Raw genomic sequence first — 22,742 nt, 5'->3', positions numbered from 1 at the left:
ATTGTAAACAGGAAAAAAGCATCGCGAACAAGCAATTCCGCGTGTTCGCGGAATTTCTGCGTGTTCGCAGAGATTTTTTACCGTTTCGCGGAGATTTGCGTAACGCGATTACGCAAAATCCGCCCACCCCTACTTTTATCCCTTATCCGCCAGCTGATTGGCCGATTGGTAAGCTTGTATAAGCACTGTCCCAAGGTCTTCTGGGACTTGAAGTGCGGTTTCATTCTCCTCATATGGGTGCTGTGTGGCCAAGTGTGTTGGAAACAGCGGCACCGAGAATTTTCAGGACTTACACTTCACGGGACCCATTTGAGGGTTGATTAGGGGACCTGGCCACACAGCACCCATATGGGTAGAATGAACCCGCTGGGGTTTAAAACCATTTTCTTTTTCAATTTTGCTGCTCAATTGGGCTTGGATCCACAGCAGAATGTAAAAAAAAAACAACACTTTACAGCGCTTGTTTTAAAATAAACCCAAGGTGGGCAAGGTTCTGAAGGCATTTTAAAACAAATAAAAGGAGGGGGCGCACAGGCCTCCCTTCCTAAGGCTCTAAAGTGGGGAAAACCACCCCCCAGGGCTTAATTTACATAATGGAGGGGGGCTGCGTGACACTCCCCCTCCCCCTTTGGGCTTATTAGTAGCCACGGGGACCACAACATCCCCAGGGCTAAATACGAAAGGAATTTGGGAGGGATGCTCCACCTCTCAGGACATATACAGCCCCCACTCCTGGAGCAAATAATGGTCCTGGGGACTGGCATCCCCAGGACCGGCTTGAGCAATGTCCCGGGGTGCCTGCCCCCAGGACATAGCTGTTTCCTATAACAAACACGAACTCCACTCAGCAAGCGAGAGCTGTAAAACCACTCTTGCTTGCTGAGTGTGGAGTTTGTCAGTTTCCCTGCCTGCTGTGAAGCAGGTAGGAAAACAGATGACCGGATTGGTCTCACAGACCCCGAGCTACATATTTAGCAGCTCCCAGTCTGTGGGAGTAATGACAGCTTAAGCAGGAGGCAGGGAGCTGGATGGGACTGGAGGGCCTTGCTACTCGCCTCTCAGTCTCAGAGGGAAAAGAGGAGAAAGAAGCAAAATGAAGGTCAGAAATTAGCAGAAAGAGGCAAAATGGAGATCAAAAACAGGCAGCAAGATGTAAAATAAGTGTGAGAAACTAGCAGAAATGGGCAAAATACAGGTCAGAAGTGAGCTGAAAATGGGCAGAAACCAAGTAGCACACACTCAGGCGCTCATGCTCCCACCCACAGAACAACTGAGATTCTCTCAGTCACTCACAGACCCATTTACTGATGCACCCACTCACAGACAAACTCAGACACGTACATCCACTCACAGACAGACACAGCCAGACATCCATGCACCAAGTTACATAATCACTCATACTCTCACCTCCAGTCACAGATCTACTCAGACCCTCTAAGACACACACCCACTCATAGACCCACTTACATCCCCACTCATACTCACATCCACTTACAAACCTACTCAGACACTCATACACCACCCACTGAGACACTCAAGCACTCCCACTCAGAGTCAAAAGTTACTAGTTACAGTTAGGAACTAAAATCAAAAAACTTTACAAATTCACCTGAAAAACCAAAGGTTAGAGGGACGTTCTAGTTAAGCTCAGATTTCACTCGTACACACCAAGTAAAATTCAGCAGTTATGGTTACCTGAGCTAACTAATTTACACCCCCACAATGCACTGCGTATGACCTCTCATATTACATCACTCATGACATGGTCAGTGACACTGATCTATGATTCAGTAAGCGGGTGTGTAATTACTGGTATGGGTCTGTGAATGGGTTTGTGAATGGTTGAGTGAGTATGAAAGGTTCTATGGGGGTATGAGTGGGTGTCAGTGATTCTGTGGATGAGGTCATCAGTGATTTCATTTGCGATGTCAGTGATGTCACTGACTATGCCAGGAGTGATTTAATATGAGATATCATAAGCCGTGCATTGCAGGGGAGCGAGTTCTAGTTAACTCAGCTAACTGAATTTCACTGGTTTTGTCCAAGTGAAACCTGAGCCCAACTAGAACGTCTCTGTAACCGGGACATGCATTTAAAATTAGGAAGAGCTTTGGGACACCGGAACAGTTCTCTGAAAATCGAGACTGTCCGGGGTAATCCGGACATCTAGCACTTGTATATACAAATACCTGCATGCTACAAAAGAACAGCTTTTTAGTGGTTTTGTGGTTTGCATGCGGCATTGGTCACTAGTGAGACAGGAGCAATGAGCAGGAGAATGGAGATACCTGGGCAAGGAGAGTAATAGAGAGGCAGGCAATGAACAGGGCTAAGAGTAATAAGGAGCGAGAGGACACAGCGCATTGGCTCAGGAGAGCAATGGTGGGGTTGAAGAAAAGGAGTAATGAAAAGGGTGAGGAGACTGTAAATAGTGTGGAGGAGGGATGTGAACAGGGGGCGAAGGCCGCAACATTAGGGAGAAAGGTTGCAGTTGAGTAGGGGAATGAAAAGGTGAGAGAGTGTGGAGCAATGTCGGTAGAGAGAAGGGGTGTGAAGAGTTACAGAAAAGTGAGGAAACTAGTGAGGACAGGCAGTTTGACAGATCATGAAAGGGAGACTTAAACATAAATTTGCATCGTCACTTTAACATCTCTAATAAGGTTTGCTTGTATTCCCTAAATATATCCTCATGCTGGGTTAAGGAGATAGCCATCACAACTCTGAATATAACTCCTATATGTGCCGATGGAAGTCACCCTAACGTTGAAAGGTATGATCAGTCATTTGTATGTAGATGTGTGAAAAAACAGCTTTTAAGCCGTTTCCTAGACACAGTTATGAAAAGAGTGCCACAGTGTGTAGTGCCAAGAACGAAAATACAGACTTGGTGATGGACGCAGTGATGTAAAAGTCGCTAAGGATGCTGGCACTGCAATATCACTGAAGGAGAACAGCAAACAATTAGAACGTGGGAAAAAACATCTGGACTGCGGGCAGGGCGATGTGAAAACATGGAAACATGCCAAAGAGGGAAACTAAGCAGGAATAGACGGATCTCAGGGAAGCAGCAAGAAATAAAACCTTGGGATCATGCAATGCAGAGCAGTGAATGTGGGAGAGGGAGGGATGCATAGAGGGAAAATTAAGACAAAGCAAAGAAGCACTTCTTGAAGCCAATCAACAAAATCTGACTAGAACAGTAATGAGACAATGCAATCCTATCAAATGTCATGGGATTGGACAGCCCACTCACCCATTGGAAAACCAGCCATTGGCTGTTGTGCATCTATCAAGATGGCTGGCCCAAAGCCCACTCTTCGCACTACTACCTACATGTATGCACTCTGTAAAGTATGGTTAACAAGAGGTCACACAACAGCTAAGGCAGTCTGTAGCGGGAACTCAAATGTAAGTACAAAAATGTTATGATACTTTATTTAAAAAAAAAAAAAAAATGGGTGATGGCTTACTAATGAAACAAAGAAAAAATCAGAATGAACAGAGATAGTCTGTTGCCCATTCAAATGGTGTTTCAGCCCAACTGTGGTAATATGGAAGTTATTTTTGTAATTTACTTATTAATCAACTTTTTAACATTAAAAATTACCAAATGTTGTGCATACTTGTGGATGACAGGCTGTTTGATAAGTCCGATAAAGTATCCAATCAATCAGAATTTCTAAATCACAACTAATCACCCGAAAAGGTAACCAGGCATTTGCAGGCCATGGAGGCTTATTCGAACAGGCAGGTCTTGAAGGCCAGTCAGAATTCCAGAAGTGAGGTGATGGTCCGGAGGTGCGTGGGAAGGCTGTTCCAGGTCTTTGCTAATATGTGGGAGAAGGAGTGTCATCCACTTCTGCTCCAGTAGATGCAGGGAGTATAGGCAAGTGAAAGGGAGGCTAAATGTTGTCTACTTGATGGTTGGAAGTTCAGGCGGAGGTTAATGTACACAGGTCCTTGGTGGTGTAGAGCCTTGTGTGCAGGGGTCAGCAGCTTGTATTGGCATCTCTTCTGTACGGGGAGCAAGTGGAGTTTACGGAGGTGGGGTGTGATATGGGTTCGTCTGAGAAGGCCAAGGAGGAGTCTGGCTGCGACGTTCTGGATGGTCTAAAGTCTTTGTAGAAGGTGTGCAGCAATTCCTTTGTAGAGGGCATTGCCGAAGTCCAGTCGGCTGGTGATGAGGGCGGTGTCACGGTGTGTCGTGTGTAGGGGTAGACACTTGAAGATCCTACGTAGCATGCGCAGAGTGAGGAAGCAGGCTGGGGAGACTGCGTTGATCTGATATTTCATGGTGAGCTTGTTGCCAATGAGGATTCTGAGGTTTCTGCCGTGGTTAGAGCAAGTCAGAGCGGGTCCTAGGTCTGATTGCCACCAGGAGTTGTTCCATGTGTTGCTGCTGTCGCCAAAGATCAGTACTTCTGTCTTGTCTTATTCAGACTGTCTAATGGAACCAGAGCTTTGCGGTCTATTAGGTTTGCTTCTAAATAAGGACTAAAGCAGAAGTGCATTGTCACCAGATATTTTAGCCTTTATAGAGTCCATTAAGGGAAGCGTCTATAAAGATCATAGTTCTTCCATCATACTACCCAAGTGTAAAAGATGGCAGTGCTTCAATATGCGAAGGGCAGTTGCTTTGGACTGTACTGCTGATAAACTGCAAAAGTTTAAATGTAATGACAATATAAGCACTGCTAAAGGATGTGTTTTATCAAAACTGTTCAAGGTTAGGCAATAGTTACCTGTCAGGATGAGAGGGAAACAACTCAGCTTCTATAAGTAACTTGGCCTTAGAAAAGACTGCAAATGTCATTTTTTGACGGTCTTAAGTCAAAAGCCGCAAGCTCATTTAGACAACTATTTTAAATTACTAAGGCCCACTGCTAAATCCATTTCTTCTGTAGCTAGGACAAAGCTCATGTCTTTTCTTACTTATGGCCTGGAAATTGAATCAAGCAAGTCATGGCTAAACTGATTAAGGTTTCCAGTGTTGAGATCAGTGGGTGTTCTTCCAAAGTCATCTAAACAAATTCAGATAGGAGTGTGCCAATCACTGGTTACATAGGGTCAGTTGCTTAAATTCTGTCAAGTACTTGTAATTCTGAGCTTGGATTAATCAAGACACTGATTTGACATGAAGTGGGAACCTTTAGTAAAAAAAACACAGAACAGCAGGAAACCCTTATTAAATGTATTTGGTGTCTGATGGTAAAAATCTAGTCTTGTCATAAAGTGAGACAACCGCTTTACTTACTCAGCCTTTCAAGCACATCTTAAATCGAATCATATTGCCATCTCATTTTAATTAGATCTTTTCCTTTTATGGTAAAGAATCTTTACAAATAGGTGGATCCTTGTGGTTCACTTGTAAAAATGAGAGATCAACATTACGCTTCATAAGTCTGAAATTCACGTTGTCGATACATGATGGAAGAAATTCAAAGATTGAATGGGATTTGACTTCTCTAACTCATGTAATTTGCTCATGCCCTGCTTTAGCCTAGAGTTGTTATGGCAGATATCAATTCCTTTATATAGCTTCACAGAACTTGCAGCAAGCATGGAATATTATTCTACACTGGAAAGATTACAGATGTGCAGCTCGATACTCAATTAAACAGTAGACTTCTTGCACATTTGGCATGTTTTTAAGAAACACCTGGAAAAAGTTTCTATATGGCATTAAAAAGAACTTCTGCATCATGTACTAGGAAGATCAGTTAAAACTAGAGGTCCTCCAAACAGTAAACTAGATTTCTAAAGAAAGAACCATTAAAACAATCTGAATATGTAGTAAAGCCAAATAAATCTTTTGCTGTTCTGGGATGGGAATACATCCAACATGCCAAGATATCAGTCGTTAGGTATGGATCATAATAAACTCAAAACAAAGACAACTTTTAGGCATGGCCAAGGTGCAATGTCTTCCTCCTCACAAGAGGAACACGGACAATTGGCCTATTAGTCATCTAGACAGCCTGCAATGCAGTCTATTGATCTGCCTCCAAACAGAGAAGAATTGCAGGACAAGAATTCTGCTGTCGTTGACGAGAGCAGGCCTTCCAGATGCAGCTACAGCCATGCTCCGGCTGTGTGAGCATAATACCGGATTAGAAAGATGCATTTCCACATGTTAACGGTAGACTAGAACAGCTGAAAGTGAAAGCAACATGGACTTCACGACAACAACCTAGATATGGAATAAGAAAAAGATCCATGGAATCCACCGACTCAGGAATATTGAATAACAGATTTTGAAGAGAATTGTGTCTGATATAATTTAAGCCATATGAACATCAAATTTCTATGGGGTTTCATCTTATCTAATTGTATTGAAAGCAGCAGGGCTAACCAATACATGCCATTTGATTAAGACCTGTGAAGTCCACACAATGTTCGGGGTCATTCTGGGAACAAAACACAGGAGAACACCAGCAGGCCACTTAGGTTAGTTGGCAAACGGTCGGACGACCTGACCTTTCTATTCAGCTAGAAATTACAGTTTGACAGAGTAGAGGCCATTAAAACTTAAAACATTTTTTATAAACTGCATTACTTGAATTAGTCGGCGCTGTAAAACTTGAAGTATTTTCAAAAGTCCTCTTTCTCTGGGCTAGGACTTGGGACGCGCAGAGGTGCCATTTGTTTACGGCTCTAGTGTTCCAGAGGAGACATGCCCCTCCTATAAGATGGACGCAGCGCGGACGTGCATCAGACAAGCCTCTAGCACGTCAAAGGCAAGCGCACATGTGCAAGTCCGCGTACAGACCGAAGCCAGTGCCAGCCACCATGCCGGTTTTACCCAAGAAGTCTAAGAATAGTATACTCTCAGCAGAACTAGGAGGTTCACTGATAAGAATATATGCAACTATTTTGGTGAACTGCGAATGCCCTGCTTCTTATCTGAAGAGTAAACTCCCACTACATCCTCTAAATAGCAGAGTAAAGCGATTGAAGGACAATGTTGAAACAATGTCAAACTAAAAGCTGCTTTGATTAATTTTCGTTCCCTATACAAGCACGCTCTTGACATTTCTAACCTCTGAGGACACCCAGTTAGACGTCCTCTTCTGGACTGAAATGTGAATGCGACGATTCTTACCCTGACCTACATCTTGCCATCCCTGAAGACTACGCCTGTGTCCATATGGATAGGGTAGTCAAACATGGTGGGGCAGAATAAGTTACTTACCTGTAATCCTAGTTCTCTTCCAGGGGTATCCTCATCAAAGTCATGAGCACTGAATATTCCCGCCCATGTGCGGAGACCCCAGATATATAAAAATTATATATGGAAATCATATATATACAGCTAAATATATCTATCTATACATATATATTTTCTCATACCAATGCAGCTCCCAATAGGAGGCTAAAGAATGTAATTACACACAGACTATTTGCCAATATATATAAAAAACACAAGAGGGCAAGTAGCACTTGAACTCTGTTTTTAATGAGCAAAGTACTCAAATAGTAAACTGCAAATACAGTAGACATTGTTAGCCTACAGGCTGCATTGTAAACCAATAGCATAGAAAATTAAAGCATTTTCAACAAAAACTGGCACCATGCCTTTAAGGCAGCCATGACCCCTAGCTTCCCATCATGCCTCAGGGGTGACAGTTAGGTCAGTTGTTCTTTGCATAACTCTGAAGGTCAGGGCACAAAGATATCCTTTAACACTTTAGAAACATCTCACTTACCTGGGGAGGTGGGTGGGTTTCTTACGACTTTGATGAGGATACCCCTGGAAGAGAACTAGGGTTACAGGTAAGTAACTTATCCTTCTCTTCCAGGGGATCCTCATCAATAGTCATAAGCACTGAATAGAATAGCAAGCCCATCAACCACCTGCAGGTAAATGAGAGTAAAAATGACCCAACATATTATAACAGCCGAAATCAGCTATTGAACAGATTCCTCAAGGAGGCCTGGCCTACTTGGGTGTCTGTTCTAAATGTATGAACGGACCTCCAAGTTGGCGCCTTACAAATTTCAGACATGGGCACGTTATGAAGAAAAGTAGTAGCAGCTTTTCCTCTGGTAGAGTGCGCTTTGGGAGTAAACCCAAGGGGCTTCTGCCCTAATTGATAAGTAAGTTTGATACATGAAACTATCCATCTGGAGATGGACCGCTTTGAAGCTGCAAAACCAGTTCTGATCGACCCATAGTTTACAAATAGTTGATCAGATTTTCTCACAGATCTGGACCTATCCAGATTGAATTTTAAAACTCTTTTCAGGTCCAGAGAGTGTAAGGCCCTCTCAGCTGGAGTGGAGGGATTGGGAAAAAAGGTGGGAAGAGAGACGGTCTGATTCACATGAAAATCTGACACCACCTTAGGAAGGAAAGAGGGGTGCGTTCTCAACACGACCCTATTAAGATGGAAAACTGAATAAGGTTCTTTAGAGCAGAGCGCCTGTATTTCGCTCACTCTGCGAGCGGACGTGATCGCTACCAAGTAGGTAAGGAAGGATGACCTCTTCCTGACCCTTGGTTGGATTACAACTGTTTTGCACACACCACATATAAAACCGCTTCCACTTGCATGGACACGAATGTCTCGTGGACGGTCTTCTTGCTTCCTTCAAAATGGACATGCAGTCCAGCGTTAGTCCTAGGTGGCCATACTGGAGGACCTCAGGAGCCATGCTGCCAAGTTCAGTGAGGGAAGTTTGGGGTGATGAATCCTCCAGTTCATCTTGGACAGCAGGTCCGGTCTGCACGGCGGCTTCCTGTGAGGGCATTCCGATAGGTGCAGAAGGTCCGGGTACCACCATTGTCTCGGGCAGTCCGGGGCAATCAGTATCATCCTCGTGCACGAATGAGACAGATTGGTCACCACCTTCAGGATTAGCGGAAGAGGTGGAAAGGCATATACAAATGCCCCTGACCAGTCTATCAAAAGGGCATTCCCTTTCGATCCTGGTTGGTAGAACCTTGAGGCAAAGTCTCGGCATTTTGTATTTTCGTCGTCCGCGAAGAGGTCGATGGTGGGACGACCCCATGACTGGAAGGGGTCTTCGACAACCTCGTCGTTGAGAACCCAGTCTTGTCTGTCTTCGAAGTGACGGCTGAGAGCATCCGCTCTCACATTCTGTTCTCCCGGCAGGTGGACTGCTGTGACTGACAGATTCCGCGCCAGGAGCCAATGCCAGAGTGTTTGAGCCTCCAGTGTAAGTGTGCGTGAGCGAGTTCCCCCCTGTTTGTTCAGGTTGTACATTGTGGTTGCATTGCAGTCTGTACTAATACTGAACTTGCCTGAATCGAGCTAAGGAAAGCTTTGAGGGCTAGGTGAACTGCTCTCAGCTCTAGCATGTTGATGTGGTAGTATCGCTCTTTTGGAGACCATAGTCCTTGAGTCTGGGGAGGACCCATGTGGGCCCCCCAACCCTGCAGTGAGGCTTCCGTGATCAGCCTCTGAGCAGGCAGAGATTGATGAAAAGGAATTTCGACTTGCATATTTCCTTTTCTCATCCACCAAGGTATGGACGCTCGTGCCGCGTTCGATAGACTCATCTTTTCGTCCCAGCGAGCTGTCTGTTGGTCCAACTTGTCCTCCAGATCCTGCTGAAGAGGACGCATTCATAGTTTGGCATTGGGAACCAGGAAGATGCAGGATGCCATCGACCCTAGCAGAGAGGCAATCCGACGTACAGGCAGTTTTCTGTTGTGCAGAACCAGCTTGCATTTCTGTATGAGGGAACACTCTCTCCTCCGAAGGAATCACTTTACCTTGGAGTCTAACAGAGCTCCTAAGAAATGTATTTTCTGCGTTGTCTGTGAAATTGACTTGACTACATTCACATGCAGGCCCAGCCAGTGACACAGCTCAAGACTGTTCAAGAAATGACTCCTCACGCTGTCTGGAGAAGGACCTTTCAACAGCCAGTCGTCCAAGTACGGGTACACGAAGATGCCCCTGCGACGCAGTGCGGCTGCCACTACCGCCATGCACATCGTGAACACTCTGGGGGCTGACTTCAACCTGAAGGGCAGAACTTTGAACTGGTAATGAGGATCCCACCAGGAATCGTAGGTATTGTCTGTGATGCTGATTGAGCGGGACATGAAAGTATGTATCTTGCAGATCCAGCAAACACATCCAATCCCCCTGCCTGAGATGTGGATATATTTGATAGAGAGTCAACATGCGAAACTTCTCCTTTTTGATTGATTGGTTGAGTGTCCGCAAGTCCAGAATGGGTCTGTATTCTGCCTTTTGGCCCTTTTTCTTTACCAAAAAGTATCTTGAGTAAACCCCTTTCCCTCTTTGAGATACTGGCACCCTCTCGATGGCTGACTGAGAAGAGTGGCAACTTCTCTCTGCAAGAACTTTAACTGGTGACACGATGGTGGAACTGGAGGGATTGAGGGGTTACGGTGTCGAAAACGTAGAGTACCCGTTCTGCAGCGTAGCTAACACCCACTGATCCTTTGTGATAGCTCACCACACTTCGAGATGATTTGCGATACTTTCCCTCCCCCCCACCCCTGGAGTGGTGAACGGCGACGGGGGAAGTGAGTACTCATTGCTTTGTCTGCGTCTTGGCGGAGTTGTTGCCTTGATGCTGATTTCCTCCTCCTCTGGAGGAACGTCTGCCCCGATACTGCGATCTTTGCTGGCCCTGCTAATCCGGATTTTTCTGCCAATGAGGGGTTTGAACCCTCTGTTGGGAGGATCGCTGATTGTAAGGTTGGATTCTCCGGCGGAATTCAATATTTTCAAAGCCCAGTGCCTTCAGCGTGTCCAGTTCTGTTTTCTTCCGGGCCATCTCTTCATCCGTGTGAGTCCCGAACAGAGAGGAACCGGAGAAAGGAAGATGGAGGATGGAGGATGTGTGACTTCAGTCGGAGCCAAGACGTCCTTCTTGCACATACCCCATGAGCATAAGTATGAGCCGAAAGGGTAGCTCCATCTGCCACAGCACTGATGACCTGGTTAGACACCAGACTGCCCTCTGTTAGGATTTCCTCAAAATCTTTGCGATCTTCCTGTGGCAACTTCAGTGAATCTCTGTGGTGAGTCCCACAGAGATCTGTTGTAGCGGCCCAGGAGCGCAGATGCGTTGGAGACCTTCAACATGGAGGCCGAAGTGCCACAAACCTTCCTTCCCTAGGAATCTTGCGTTTTACTCTCCTTATCTGGTGGAACAGTAGAGGAGGATGCAACCGCATGGGTCGTCTTTGCCGCATCAATTATGACTGAATTCGGGGGAGGATCAGCTCTAAGGACGAGTGGGTCGTCCTTTGGTGAACGGTACTTAAAGATTCTCACTGGAGCGGTCTTAACACTCGCCGGTGTGAGAAAGATGTCCATCACTGGCTCTATGAGGTGTGGTACCAAGGGAAGCAGAGGCTTAGATGCTGCTCTTTGGTGTAGAGTCTAAAAAATCTGAGGACTTGCTTTGTCGAGTTGGCATAGGGATGCCCAGCTTCACCGCCCCTCTGCCAAGAACGTCCTGAAAAGTGTAGATGTCGTCCACCAGAGAGACCCGGCGGCAGACTGTCGGTCACAGTAGGTGAGTAGTCTCTGCGGGACGTATGAGTGGAAGAAGAGGACTGAGTCGGGGATCTGTGCGCTCTCCTCCTGCTTCTTGATCTAGACCTCCTGTGCACTCGCCCAGAAGGGGTGCGGCTGCAAGCTCTGGCTCTTGAAGGAGATCGTTCTTTAGCCACTGCTCGTATTAGACGAGCCAACGGAGATCTGTGCCGAGGGCTCGAGTGATGCTGCTCCGCCGTGACCTTGTCAGTGGCCCAGTGATGCAAAGGCCTGTACCATTGTGGTGAAAAATGGATTGAAGGCGATCTGTGCCTCTCTTTCCCCCCTCAGGGGACTGTGCAGGGGGGGGGGTTCACCTCTTCATGTGCAGGCCTGTTTGGGGAATCTTGGTGTCCCCCTGACACTGGACTGCTGGACGTAGAGATCACCACCTCCGGGGATCTTGATGTTGAAACTCTGGGAGAACTGTGGGAGCCTGAAGGTGACGATTATAGGCTCACTGGAGGTGAGGAGTCTCTGGAAGGGCACCTTGACGTTGATCTGGAGCGTCTGTGCGCTGACTGTCTCCTCAATGGAGACGTATGCCTCGACATTGACTTTCTTCTCTTAGAAGGTGGAGTTGATCTTGCAACAGAATGTCCTTTCGACCTCAAATGTCTCCCCGACGTCGATGTAGTGTCATGTTTCAACGTTCTCTGCCCCCTCTCAGAAGACTGCTGCCTCAACGTTGACCGGCGTTGGGCTGCCGGCGACAGAGACCTCCGTCTCGACGTCGAAGATCCTTGTACCGATCTCGGCGGCGTTTTCTGTTTCGATGTCGATGATGGAGTATGACGGATCGATGTCGAAGAGCTTTGTCCTGACTTCGACAGAGACTTCTGCTTTGATGCCAAAGGAGGTGTCCTGTGTCTTAACGTCGAAGATTGTTGGACTAATCTCGACGGAGACGTGCCCCGACGTCGATCGCCGATGAGGCGACGACGGAGACTTGTCTCCTGACGTTGAGCATTGCCTGGTTGACGTCAACGGAGGACCTGTTACCTTCGTCGACGATGATTTTGTTGTCGATTGATGATGCGCCAGCATCACCAAAGTCCTCAACGCCGATTTCTTCGTCATCTGCAGTTTCGACGTCGATCCAGACGCCGAGGGAGAAGAGGTCGGGACGTTTCCTCTCGACGTCAACCGAGTTCTCTTCTGCTGCCTCGCAGGAGACCTACCTCTTTCAGAGAGGCCATAAAGTCAAATCCTCTCCCTGTCCTTGATGGTTCGACAACTTCTTACAATGATGGCAGCTGTTAGAAGAGTGAGACTTAGGGAGGCAGAGAATACACACAGGGTGTGTATCTGTTCTGGCCTTCTTGCCACAGGAAGGGCAAGGATCGAATAAAGAAGGCATTTTTAAGGAAAATAAACCTTTTCTGGAACACAAAAAAGGTGTTACTTGCACTCTAAGACCAAAAGACGTTGAGTGAAAGCAGAAAAAATTGATTTTTATAAGATATTTTTTGACATTAGCAGCTTTCATCTTCAAGGCAAAAAAAAAAACTAGAAAGATCCTGAAGAACACATTATAAACAGCAAGACACGGCGCTATATAAACAAGCCCATTAAGGATGAACATAATAGCTTTGAGGAGATGTTTAAGATTGTATTGAAATTCACCGACCCGAAGATGATGGCCCCCCCCACCCTGCGATGTTAACCTGGACCTCTGTATCAAGTGGAGCGATTTTTTTTTTATGATAAAATCACAAGGATCCAGTCAAATTTATTGAGGCTGAACACCAGAGCCTATAAAATTAGACAGTTAAGTGCGGCCCACTACAAATCGTAAACTTGTAGAATTTTTGCCACCTAATGAAGAGGAGCCGAAGGACCACCTTAGCAGGTTTAAGTCCAGCTCTCCTTTAGATCCATACCCTCCACACATTGAGGCAAATAGAGTCTATAGTTTGTGTACTTGGCCTCGCTGCAGTCAGACAGTGCTGGAATCCTGGAAAAGGGCTAATGGGATCCTCCTCTTAAAAAAGAAAAAAAAAGAAAAAGAAAAAAAACAAAGGAAAAAATAAATGCTAATCCTAAGATCCTTTCAAATTTTAGACCATTCTCTCCGCTACCAGTCACCTCAAAGACTCTCAAAAAGAATGTGAGTACTGAACTTTGAGTTTAGTCACCTTTAACCTGCTGCATCAATCCCAATGGGGTTTCTGGGCATGGCATAGTATGGAAACAGCCTTAATGAAAATCACGGAATCCATTAAGTGGAATTTAGATCTAGGCCATATAGTCGCCCTGATTCCGCTGGATCAATCAGTGGCTTTTGACACCGTTTCACATGAGATCCTGCTCCAACAGCTGAAAAAAATAGGGGTAGGGGAAGCGGCGCCGAACTGTATTTGCTCTTTTCTGGATCACAGAGAACAAGCTGTGTGGATGAAGCCCTTTTACTCAGATGTGAAAACATTAAAATCTGGGGTGCCACAGGGCTCTGCACTCAGCCCCACTCTTTAACATTTATATGCCCCCTTGGCTTTTCTGGTAGAGTCAGTCGGCATTAGAACTGTTCCATACGCTGATGATGCACAGCTATTGCTCTTATGAGGGCGACCCTGCCTCCGTCAAGCAAACTTTTACTATGTGTGGCAGCAGTGACAGATTGGCTGACAGTTAATTGCCTACAGTAACTCGGAAAAGACTGAAATTTGGCTTTTTGGCTCTGACCACACTACAAGGCTGGACAGGCACATGGCCGAACAGCAGTGCACCCCCCTCCAAACAAGTGGCGAGGAACCTGGGAGTGCTTTTTGATATTCAGTTTTCCTTTAAAGCCCAGATAGTTGTGAAATCCTTTCTCTAGATATTAAGAATGTATTTTAAAAAACTGGATTTTCTTTCATGGGACGCGTGGATATCAGTGGCCAGGGTGCTGATTTTTATCCAGATTGGACTACAGTCTTATCTGAGAACTCCAGAATATCTTACACACCAACTTCAGATGGTACAGAACACTGCAATTCACCTCTTGTTTAAACTGACAAAATGATCCTCTATGTCCCATTTTTAGGAACAATTGCACTGGCTGCCAGTCAGCAAGAGTGGCATGTAAGGCCTTCACTTTTGCACACCGAGCCTTCTACAAAACGGGTCCCAAATATCTCAATGATAGGATTCTTGAATACAGCCCTGCCAGGGTCCTGCACTCGAAGGTACGGATGATAGATTGCCCCCACTTTAGAAGAAAGACGGGGTAGTGACTCCTTTGCTGTACTAGTCGCCAAGATTTGGAATAAGCTTCCTTCTCAACTCGTATCTTTCGGATGAGGACATTCTGAAAATCTCTAAAAACGTATCTGTTTAACTTATAAGACTAGCACACATCTGGGCTTTATCCTCCGTGCCGGGACACTTCTTGAGTAACCCCGTGCTACATAAAATTATTCATTCATTATGAACTATACTAAAATTCATGGCTATGACTTCTGTTCTGCTATAGGATATTACTCCTAAAAGAGAACGAACAATCAAAATCGAATCACAGCGTGTGTATTGTGTTGTGTTGTGCCCTAAGCAGGGCTCTGAAGCATTGCAGGCTTTCAATCTGTGAATCAGTGTGGTTATGAGGACCCCTGCTACTTATAACTATTCCTACGGCAGGGAAAAAACAATTGTCAATAACAAATCTCTAGTTAATTTCTGTTCTAATTTGCATAATGCAACATAATTACAAAGAAATATTCGGTGGGACACCCTTCCGGCCCACTTGGAAAACGCCTGGTGCTCGCTACAGCCAGTCCAGCCATGTCAACAGGGGCGGCTCTTGCTATGTGGCACAGTAAACAGCATTACTTTTTACTTTGCTTGTATCTACTAGTAGGTTTATGTAGAAATTATTCACCAGTTGATAATCTGAAGTAGATACTTTAACTATTTATATTTTTCATGTTAGTACAGTGCATGAAATAGTTATGGACTCATTGAGATGGACTACCTTTGGTCATAGATCTGGGGTTTGAATGTCTGGGTTATGAGAGCAACATGTATTAATCAGATTACAAGCAAGAAAAGGAGGACATTTTAGTGTCCAGTTAGATTTGAAGGCGGCCATGGGAGATCCAATAAAAAGTTAGACTATCTCTAAAGTCATTCTTCACATTAATTACACCCCTATGCAGCTCTGAATGGTGTGCTTAATGATTCCGCTGGTTCATAGAGTTCCTTCTGCCATTATAAGGAACTCACTTATAGCAAGTATGAAATTGTAAGGCCATTGCGCTACTCCTAAAACAGCAAATGCACAGGCTCTACAAAAGTGTGCAGACTGCGCAGATTCAGCCCTCAGTCTGAAAACTTGTGTTCCCTTTCAGTTATTTGCCTACATAAACAAATAATTTAAGATTAACTCACACAGCACCTTATATTCTTGCAATGTATGATACCGTAGAGCATGTGCCATAGTCTAGCTGCCTAGTTTCATCAAGTAATTCGAGCAGGACTGCGGGGCAAATAAGCTCTGGTTTATACATTCTGTGCAAATATTTAAAGTCTGGATCCAAAAGTATTACTCGGAGATACTAAAAGAGACCCTCATTCTCTTATCAGTAATGATATTATGATATTGGGAAATGAACAGAGGAGAATATTGGAAAAAAGCCTAAAAAGCAATCTGCACTGTGACTGGAAATGATGAATAATTTGGGGTTCAAACAATGGTCTATATTAAAGCAATAGAAAAAGCAGGGATTTGACAGACATTGCCTCTGGTAGAGCGCAAATTGCAACCTGAATAGGGATTATCCCCTTCTAATAAAGCATGCTCAATCTTACTAGAAACAAGTTGTATAAACAAAATAAAGAATCTTCATTGGATCCTCTTTTATAACAATGTAGTGTTCTACAACCTCCGACTATTTTTTGAAGTATTTAACACTGGTCCTGGGTCACTACAACACTTTGTCACTAGTGATTCCCCTATTGGTCCACTCAGATTGGCCTAGACCTCCAAACTCTGCACATCGAAAATCAAAAGAAAACAAGCATTGGCATAGCCAATAGGTCTCGCCTTTGGGACCTTATAAGTGTTTAGCCATGCAACAGTTGCATAACTAATTACTTATAAGGTCCCAAAAGCGAGACCTATTGGCTATGCCAAGCGGCCATGCGGCCGCGAAAGTGAAAGTGATCGCTATTACGATCACAAACAAACATCAAAGCGGCCGTGCGGGCGCGGGCGCGGCCGCGAAAGTTTAAGTAATCGCGGTAAAGCGCGGCGCGCGCGCCCGCGCACATGCACTGTAGCTCTAGGCTGGCCTGGTAGCGCTTTTTCGTTCAGAGTAAGGTCACTGGAATTCCTTGCCTCTGAAGGTTTGTGAGGTTTCCTGCTACATGAAGTTTCGGAAAGGATTAAGAATCGCTTTGTCAGATTTAGGCTAGGACAGTGCTTGTGCCCAAGGTCAAAGTTAGGATGCCTCTGACAGTGTGTCTGCTCTATTAACTAAACATGCATACTGATGAGATACCAGTGTGTCATAAACCCAAGAGGTCTGCAAAAAAACATGGAGCCCAATTAAGTATCCAGGTGAGTGCAAAATATTAGTATCTTATTGAGCTGGGGCAGTATATTAGGTTTATAAATGTGATTTCATTTTCATCGAAACAGGATCTTATATACATGAGAAGCACATGAACAGGACCCATGACTGCAGTCTATTAGTAAGCAAGGCCTTTATGAAATATGACTATTAATGAAATTGAATATACAACATCGCCAATTATAATGTTAAAAATCACCATTTATAAACAAATACATTCAATATTATCATGCAAAAACGGTTTCTTTGTCTCCAGTTTATCCAATTAGTAGCTCTAAATATGCAGATTGCACTGCTTTCCAACATAACAGCTAAACAGACAAAGGAATGTGTCTCCATCTTTCCTATAGTCAAGGTGGTCACATAACAGAGGGATTTGCCACAAAAATCCCCAAATGATCAAACAAAAATGTCATTCCAGATCAGGCCATTAAACTCCCACCACTGGGTCCACTGTACCTTCTAAGAGGAAGACTGCTTGCTTTCGAAAAATCTTCACCAAGGTATCGTCCAACTCGATTTCTTGGAGTTTAGAAATGAGCTGCTCTTCGTTCCGACACACCTTCTCCTGGGCATACAGGCCGTCTGGCATAATGCGTTGCTGTCCCAGGCCGATCAGTGCCACCTCCACCGCCAGCGCCAAATAGGACTCGCCTTCTTCCAAGAACCTATGCACAGGAAGGTGCTGGTACTCCAGAGACTTGCACTGCCCAGTGTGCTCTGAAAAGGTCAGCACATGTTATTAACTTTAAATACCATTCAATCCTTTTTCAAGTAATCTGATATTTACAAATGTTTCAAAACCTTTTCTGTTATCATGCTTCTTAAAGCTCTGACCTATTTATTAAATTCAAGGGATGAAGGTAAAAACTCCCTTCAATAATTCTAACGACAGCTGCTACCTGTTTTTACAGTTTCTTTTCATCAAGTTATAACAAAGAAATTCATTTCCTGTACTGAATTAGGCAACGTATGGGCATTCAGCTTCTGCTCCTGGCCACAGCAGAAAGGCCAATAATGTAATCCCCGTTCTCCACCTTCCACTCAAAAATATAATAAGGGCTGCAGCAGGAACGCCATCAATCATTCATTACAAGCCATATTTACAATCATACTTTGAAAACAAAGACAGATCGTTGGACTCTATGCCGTGTAGGCAGATAGTTGGTCATTTATAAATGTACAATGTTACATTTCGAAATACTGGGGGGCTGAGGTGGGGTATAGGTCAAAGGAAAATGGAAATGGGAGCTACCCACAATAGTTGGCATTTTTTAAACTGAATAGGCATGCATGGCCAGGAGAATTTAACACTTAACGCAATAACTGAGCTTTGCCACAAGAATAATGGCGTTGACGGCGAGACCATATTTCAAGTAAACAATAGTAAGAGGGTAGTTTATTTTAGGGTGCATAAATTCAAAATTACTCCGCTTACACAAAATAAAGTGCTAAAAGCACGGTAACTAATTCTAGCATCTCAGACAACTGCACTCCTGGATCCTGGGAGTAGACAGCACTCCCAATTAAGACGTGCTAAAACAGACAACGTAAATGTGATCTAAGCGAAGTAAAGCTAGGAGAGGGTAAATTTATATTACTTTATCTATGGTCTCGAAGGTGGTTAAAATAGGTTTTGGTGGTCCACATGCAAATGTGATATCTGAAAAAAGCTACTTACCACGAACAGTGCGGCTTACCCACTATAAATTTACTATGCAAAACTCCACCATACAGCCGCTGGGGTTGGAATGTTATATAGTTTTTCAACCAGGGTTGTACGGTACCTACAAAGTAACTGGTGCTGACTGCAATTCCATGATGGACCACACAAAGCTCAACTTCAGACTACATATTTCTCCAACAATGTTCTTGTTTGCCGTTACTTGGCCTCAGTTGAAGTTGGCGACATGGTTAAAGAAAAAAGCTGCAAAACTATTGTTGCAGACAGGCCACTATTTCCTATGTCGCATAAAAGGTATTCTTGGCTTGGACAAATATCCACAGTTATGCTTTATGGATCTGTCCATAGATGTCCATATCGCAACCTGGTCTAAATGGCACTCTCCAGCAATTTATTTAAGTCATTCTAGAAAACCATGAATTAGTATTGGTTTAAAACAAAGATGTCCTTCTTTCAGGAACACCGTCTTCATGGAACAACCCTACTACATCTTAGACTCAGGATTTTAACAGAAATAAGAGTTTTCAAAAAACAAACCTATTTAACCCAGCATGTGGCAAGATAAAGCTCGGATAATTATGGAAAATTGTGCTCTCATTGCTCGATTTTGCTCGCCTAATGAAGAAACTAAGACTGACCATTGCCTTCATTATTCCATGCTATTTCAGGACTTTATTGCACTTTGCTTTGTAACCTTGATCTGAGAATACAAGGATTAATGTAGTCACCAGTTGACTCCACCTTTCCACTAGCTGAATGACTGATTTCTACATTGCACTCTTTGGCTCCAATTCAATGCTATTCCGCTCTACAAGTATGTAAAGGAGCTGCATATATTTGCCAATATGTGCAGACATCAGTTTCTTTCAGGAACTCTGCCGCACCCTGAGATGCGAAGTCATCAGCAAATTTAACGAGCTGGTGTGCCGATTACTAGATTGGACTCTTTATAGATTGAAGAGACCATACCACAGAACAGGGAGGTGGGAGAGTGATGAGAAATCTGCGGTTAGACGGAGTATCCACCAGAAAGAGCATTACTGAAGGTAAGTAACTTGTGTTTTTGATGGATACTTCTAACTGGAGATTCCTCACCATGTGAACAGACACCAAAGCAGCACCTCCCAAGGTTATGGGTCTGTGGAGTGGCTCAAACTAAAAAGTCCTGCAGGGCCAAGAGGGCAAAATGACCATCTTGACAGACGTGGCTGCCAAGACAGTAGTGCTTTGTGAGTACGTGCACTGATGTCCATGTAGCTCCCTGACAAATATCCAGGAAAGGCACTTTACATGCCAATGCAGTCCTAGCAGCCTTGGTCCTTGTGGAGTAGGACCCCTGGGCTTCTTAGGGCTGCTTCTTAACCAGTGCCTAGCAATTTCTGCATACCCTTGCTCTTCTTCACCACAGAGAACCCCACAAAGAGCTGCTCATCCACCATCTAGTACGATTTGACGAGTGTCCTTTTGTGGTCCAAACAATGGCGTCTCTTCTTGAGGGATGGGGTGACTGAAAGGTGGTCAGAAGTGTAATAGACTGTCCAAATGAAAAGAAACACAAGGATATGATGGAGCACTGAAACTTTTCAGATACTCCCCAACATGAAAAGATATCACCACCTTTTGTAGGATGCAGCTCATGTCCTTTACACCAGTGTCCAGAAAAAAGGTGGTATAGGAAGACAGGATCAACAGGGCCTGAAGTTCACTGACCCTTTGTGCAGAAGTTACCACAACCAGGAAGACCATTTTAAAGGTAGGTTAGCACAATGAATAATTGTGAATTTCAAAAAGGGCATACATTAAAAACATGATAACCAGATTTATCTCACATGGAAACGTGTTGTAAACCTTTTAGAAAAGGTATCACAACCTGGTGATTTGTTCAGTTAATCCTGCAAATGTAAAGGCCTAAAGGGCTGACTGATAACCTTTATATGTGCACACAGCAAATCCTTGTTACGCTGAAAACAAAATAAATCGCACATCCAGCAGTTTTGAGGGCACTACACTAAGCCACAAACTTATCCTAGCATCCAGCATACACATACTTCCTTGAAGGATGCCTAGGTATCAAGATGACAAAGACCTCTGGAAGAAGGTCAAAGGGGATCCACTGTTGCTGCTCAACCATCAGGCTTGGAGCTGCAGCTTGTGCAGGCTCAGCTGCAGGACTATACCCTGCTGTTGCAACAGGAGATACTCATGAAGTGGCAGCCTGATCAGAGGACAGATGCTAAGGCCCCGAAGATCCAGGTACCACACTCCCCTAGAGCCATCCGAAGCCTCTAGAATGATTTGGGCCCAGTTGTTCCTGATCTTCAGAATTTTGGACAGGATGTGTAGCTGCGGGAGGCCATGCAGCTGTGCCATGCCGTACTCTAGACTGAAACAGTCTGAAAGATAGCCTTCTTGGGAATCCGTGCACAAAAGGGCCGATACTGCGCATTCTTCACTCTAGCAAAGAGAACGAGGTAGGTTTCTCCCTATTGTTGGAAGAAGCCTTTTGCAACTTCTGGGGGTAACTGTCATTCGTGATTTTCGAGTAGCTGCAGGTAGAGTTTATCTGCCCTAGCGTTTAAAGATCCTACCAGGAGGCGTACCATCAGAGATTCCCTGATGATTTAGTCAGCTCCTGAGGCGTATAGCCTCTTAGCACAGGATACCCACCTCACCCTGCTTGTTGCAGTACCACATGGCGGCAGTGGTGTCTGTAAGATGCACCTGCAGTCCCTTGGAATAAAGGAAGGCCTTCATTGCGAAGCAAATTGCCCCCAACTCCAGCAAATTTATGTGGAGGAGGGTCTCTAATGAAAAGTAAATTCCTCCAATCCCCACCTCTCCCGGATTGTCTCCAAACTCAATAGCAACGCACCAGTCGCCATCAACTTGGGGGTGGGGAGAGTGGTCTAATGCTGGTCCAGCTGCTGTCGATCAGCAACCACTGCAGGTCTTTGGCAATCCCCTCCAAAACCTGGATAGAATCCGACAGGTTCCCTTGGTAATGGGCCTACTAAGACTTGAGGTCCCAATGCAGGACTTGCATATCTCATCTGGCATAGTTGGCAAGAGGATGCAAGAGGCTAGCAGGCCCAAAGGTCTGAAAGACCTCATCACAGACACCCAGGGGGGGAGGCCCACTACATATCCCTTTATGCGGATGATCTGCTGATGTTTTTGGCAGACGCAGATGGCGCACTGCACGGAGCGACCGCCTTGTTGGATGTCTTTGGTCGCCTGTCGGGGCTCAAAGTAAACTGGGGCAAAACATGCTTGTTCCCGTTGTCGCCTAATGGACAGGAACCCCAATCGCTGGGAGTGATACGATGGGAGGGTCGCTGTCTGCGCTATCTGGGAGTCAATATCTATCATACCCAGCTTGATTTGTTGGAAGGGAACGTGGGTAGGGCAATCCGGGGCTTGAGTGGCAGCGTAGGTTTCTGGAGCACGCTCCCACTATCGAGTGCTGGGCGAGTAGCGCTGCTGAAGATGGTAGCGCTGCCGCGCCTACTGTATTTTTTTCGTACATTGCCCATATGGATACCGGCATTGTTTTTTGAGCGGCTTCGAGCACTGTCCACGGGCTTCATATGGGGCTCGGGTAGGCGGCGGGTAGCTTTGACCACACTACGGCGGCCAAGAGCAGAGGGGGGCCTGGCGGTCCCGGACTTCGAGTGGTATTATCTGGCAGCACAATTACAATGGCTCACACAGGCGGTGGCAAGGGAGTTTAGAGGCCCAGAGGGCCCACAGGGCAGGTTAATTCCTCGCCATGTGCTTTCTTTCATAGTCCTCCAACAGCGGATGGACCTAGCCCAGCTCACTCTTGAGGAACGCACCCTTAGGTTGTGCTGGAACCGATGTCAGAGGGGGGCCGCCATTATCCACCCTTATGCCCCAGAGATCCCCCTTGGTATGTGCACGGCGCTCCCACACGGGGGTGATTGGTCGGGACTAGCCGCT

At 45.2% G+C, this 22,742-nt stretch overlaps 1 protein-coding gene across 2 annotated transcripts in view; it reads right to left on the bottom strand.

Moving 5' to 3' along the window:
- The window catches only part of ZSWIM6 (zinc finger SWIM-type containing 6), a 528,445-nt gene that overhangs the window by 64,593 nt on the left and 441,110 nt on the right, over positions 1-22,742 (bottom strand). For both annotated transcript variants that reach the window (XM_085631506.1, XM_085631504.1), the window contains exon 9: positions 17,558-17,818. In XM_085631506.1, the coding sequence (XP_085487632.1) occupies positions 17,558-17,818 (261 nt within the window). The remainder of the gene's footprint in view (positions 1-17,557; positions 17,819-22,742) is intronic.

This window comes from Triturus cristatus, chromosome 2_1 (genome assembly GCF_964204655.1).
Source record: "Triturus cristatus chromosome 2_1, aTriCri1.1, whole genome shotgun sequence".
NCBI classification, from domain to species: Eukaryota; Metazoa; Chordata; class Amphibia; order Caudata; family Salamandridae; genus Triturus; species Triturus cristatus.
This window is presented reverse-complemented; position numbering and strand designations above follow the sequence as displayed.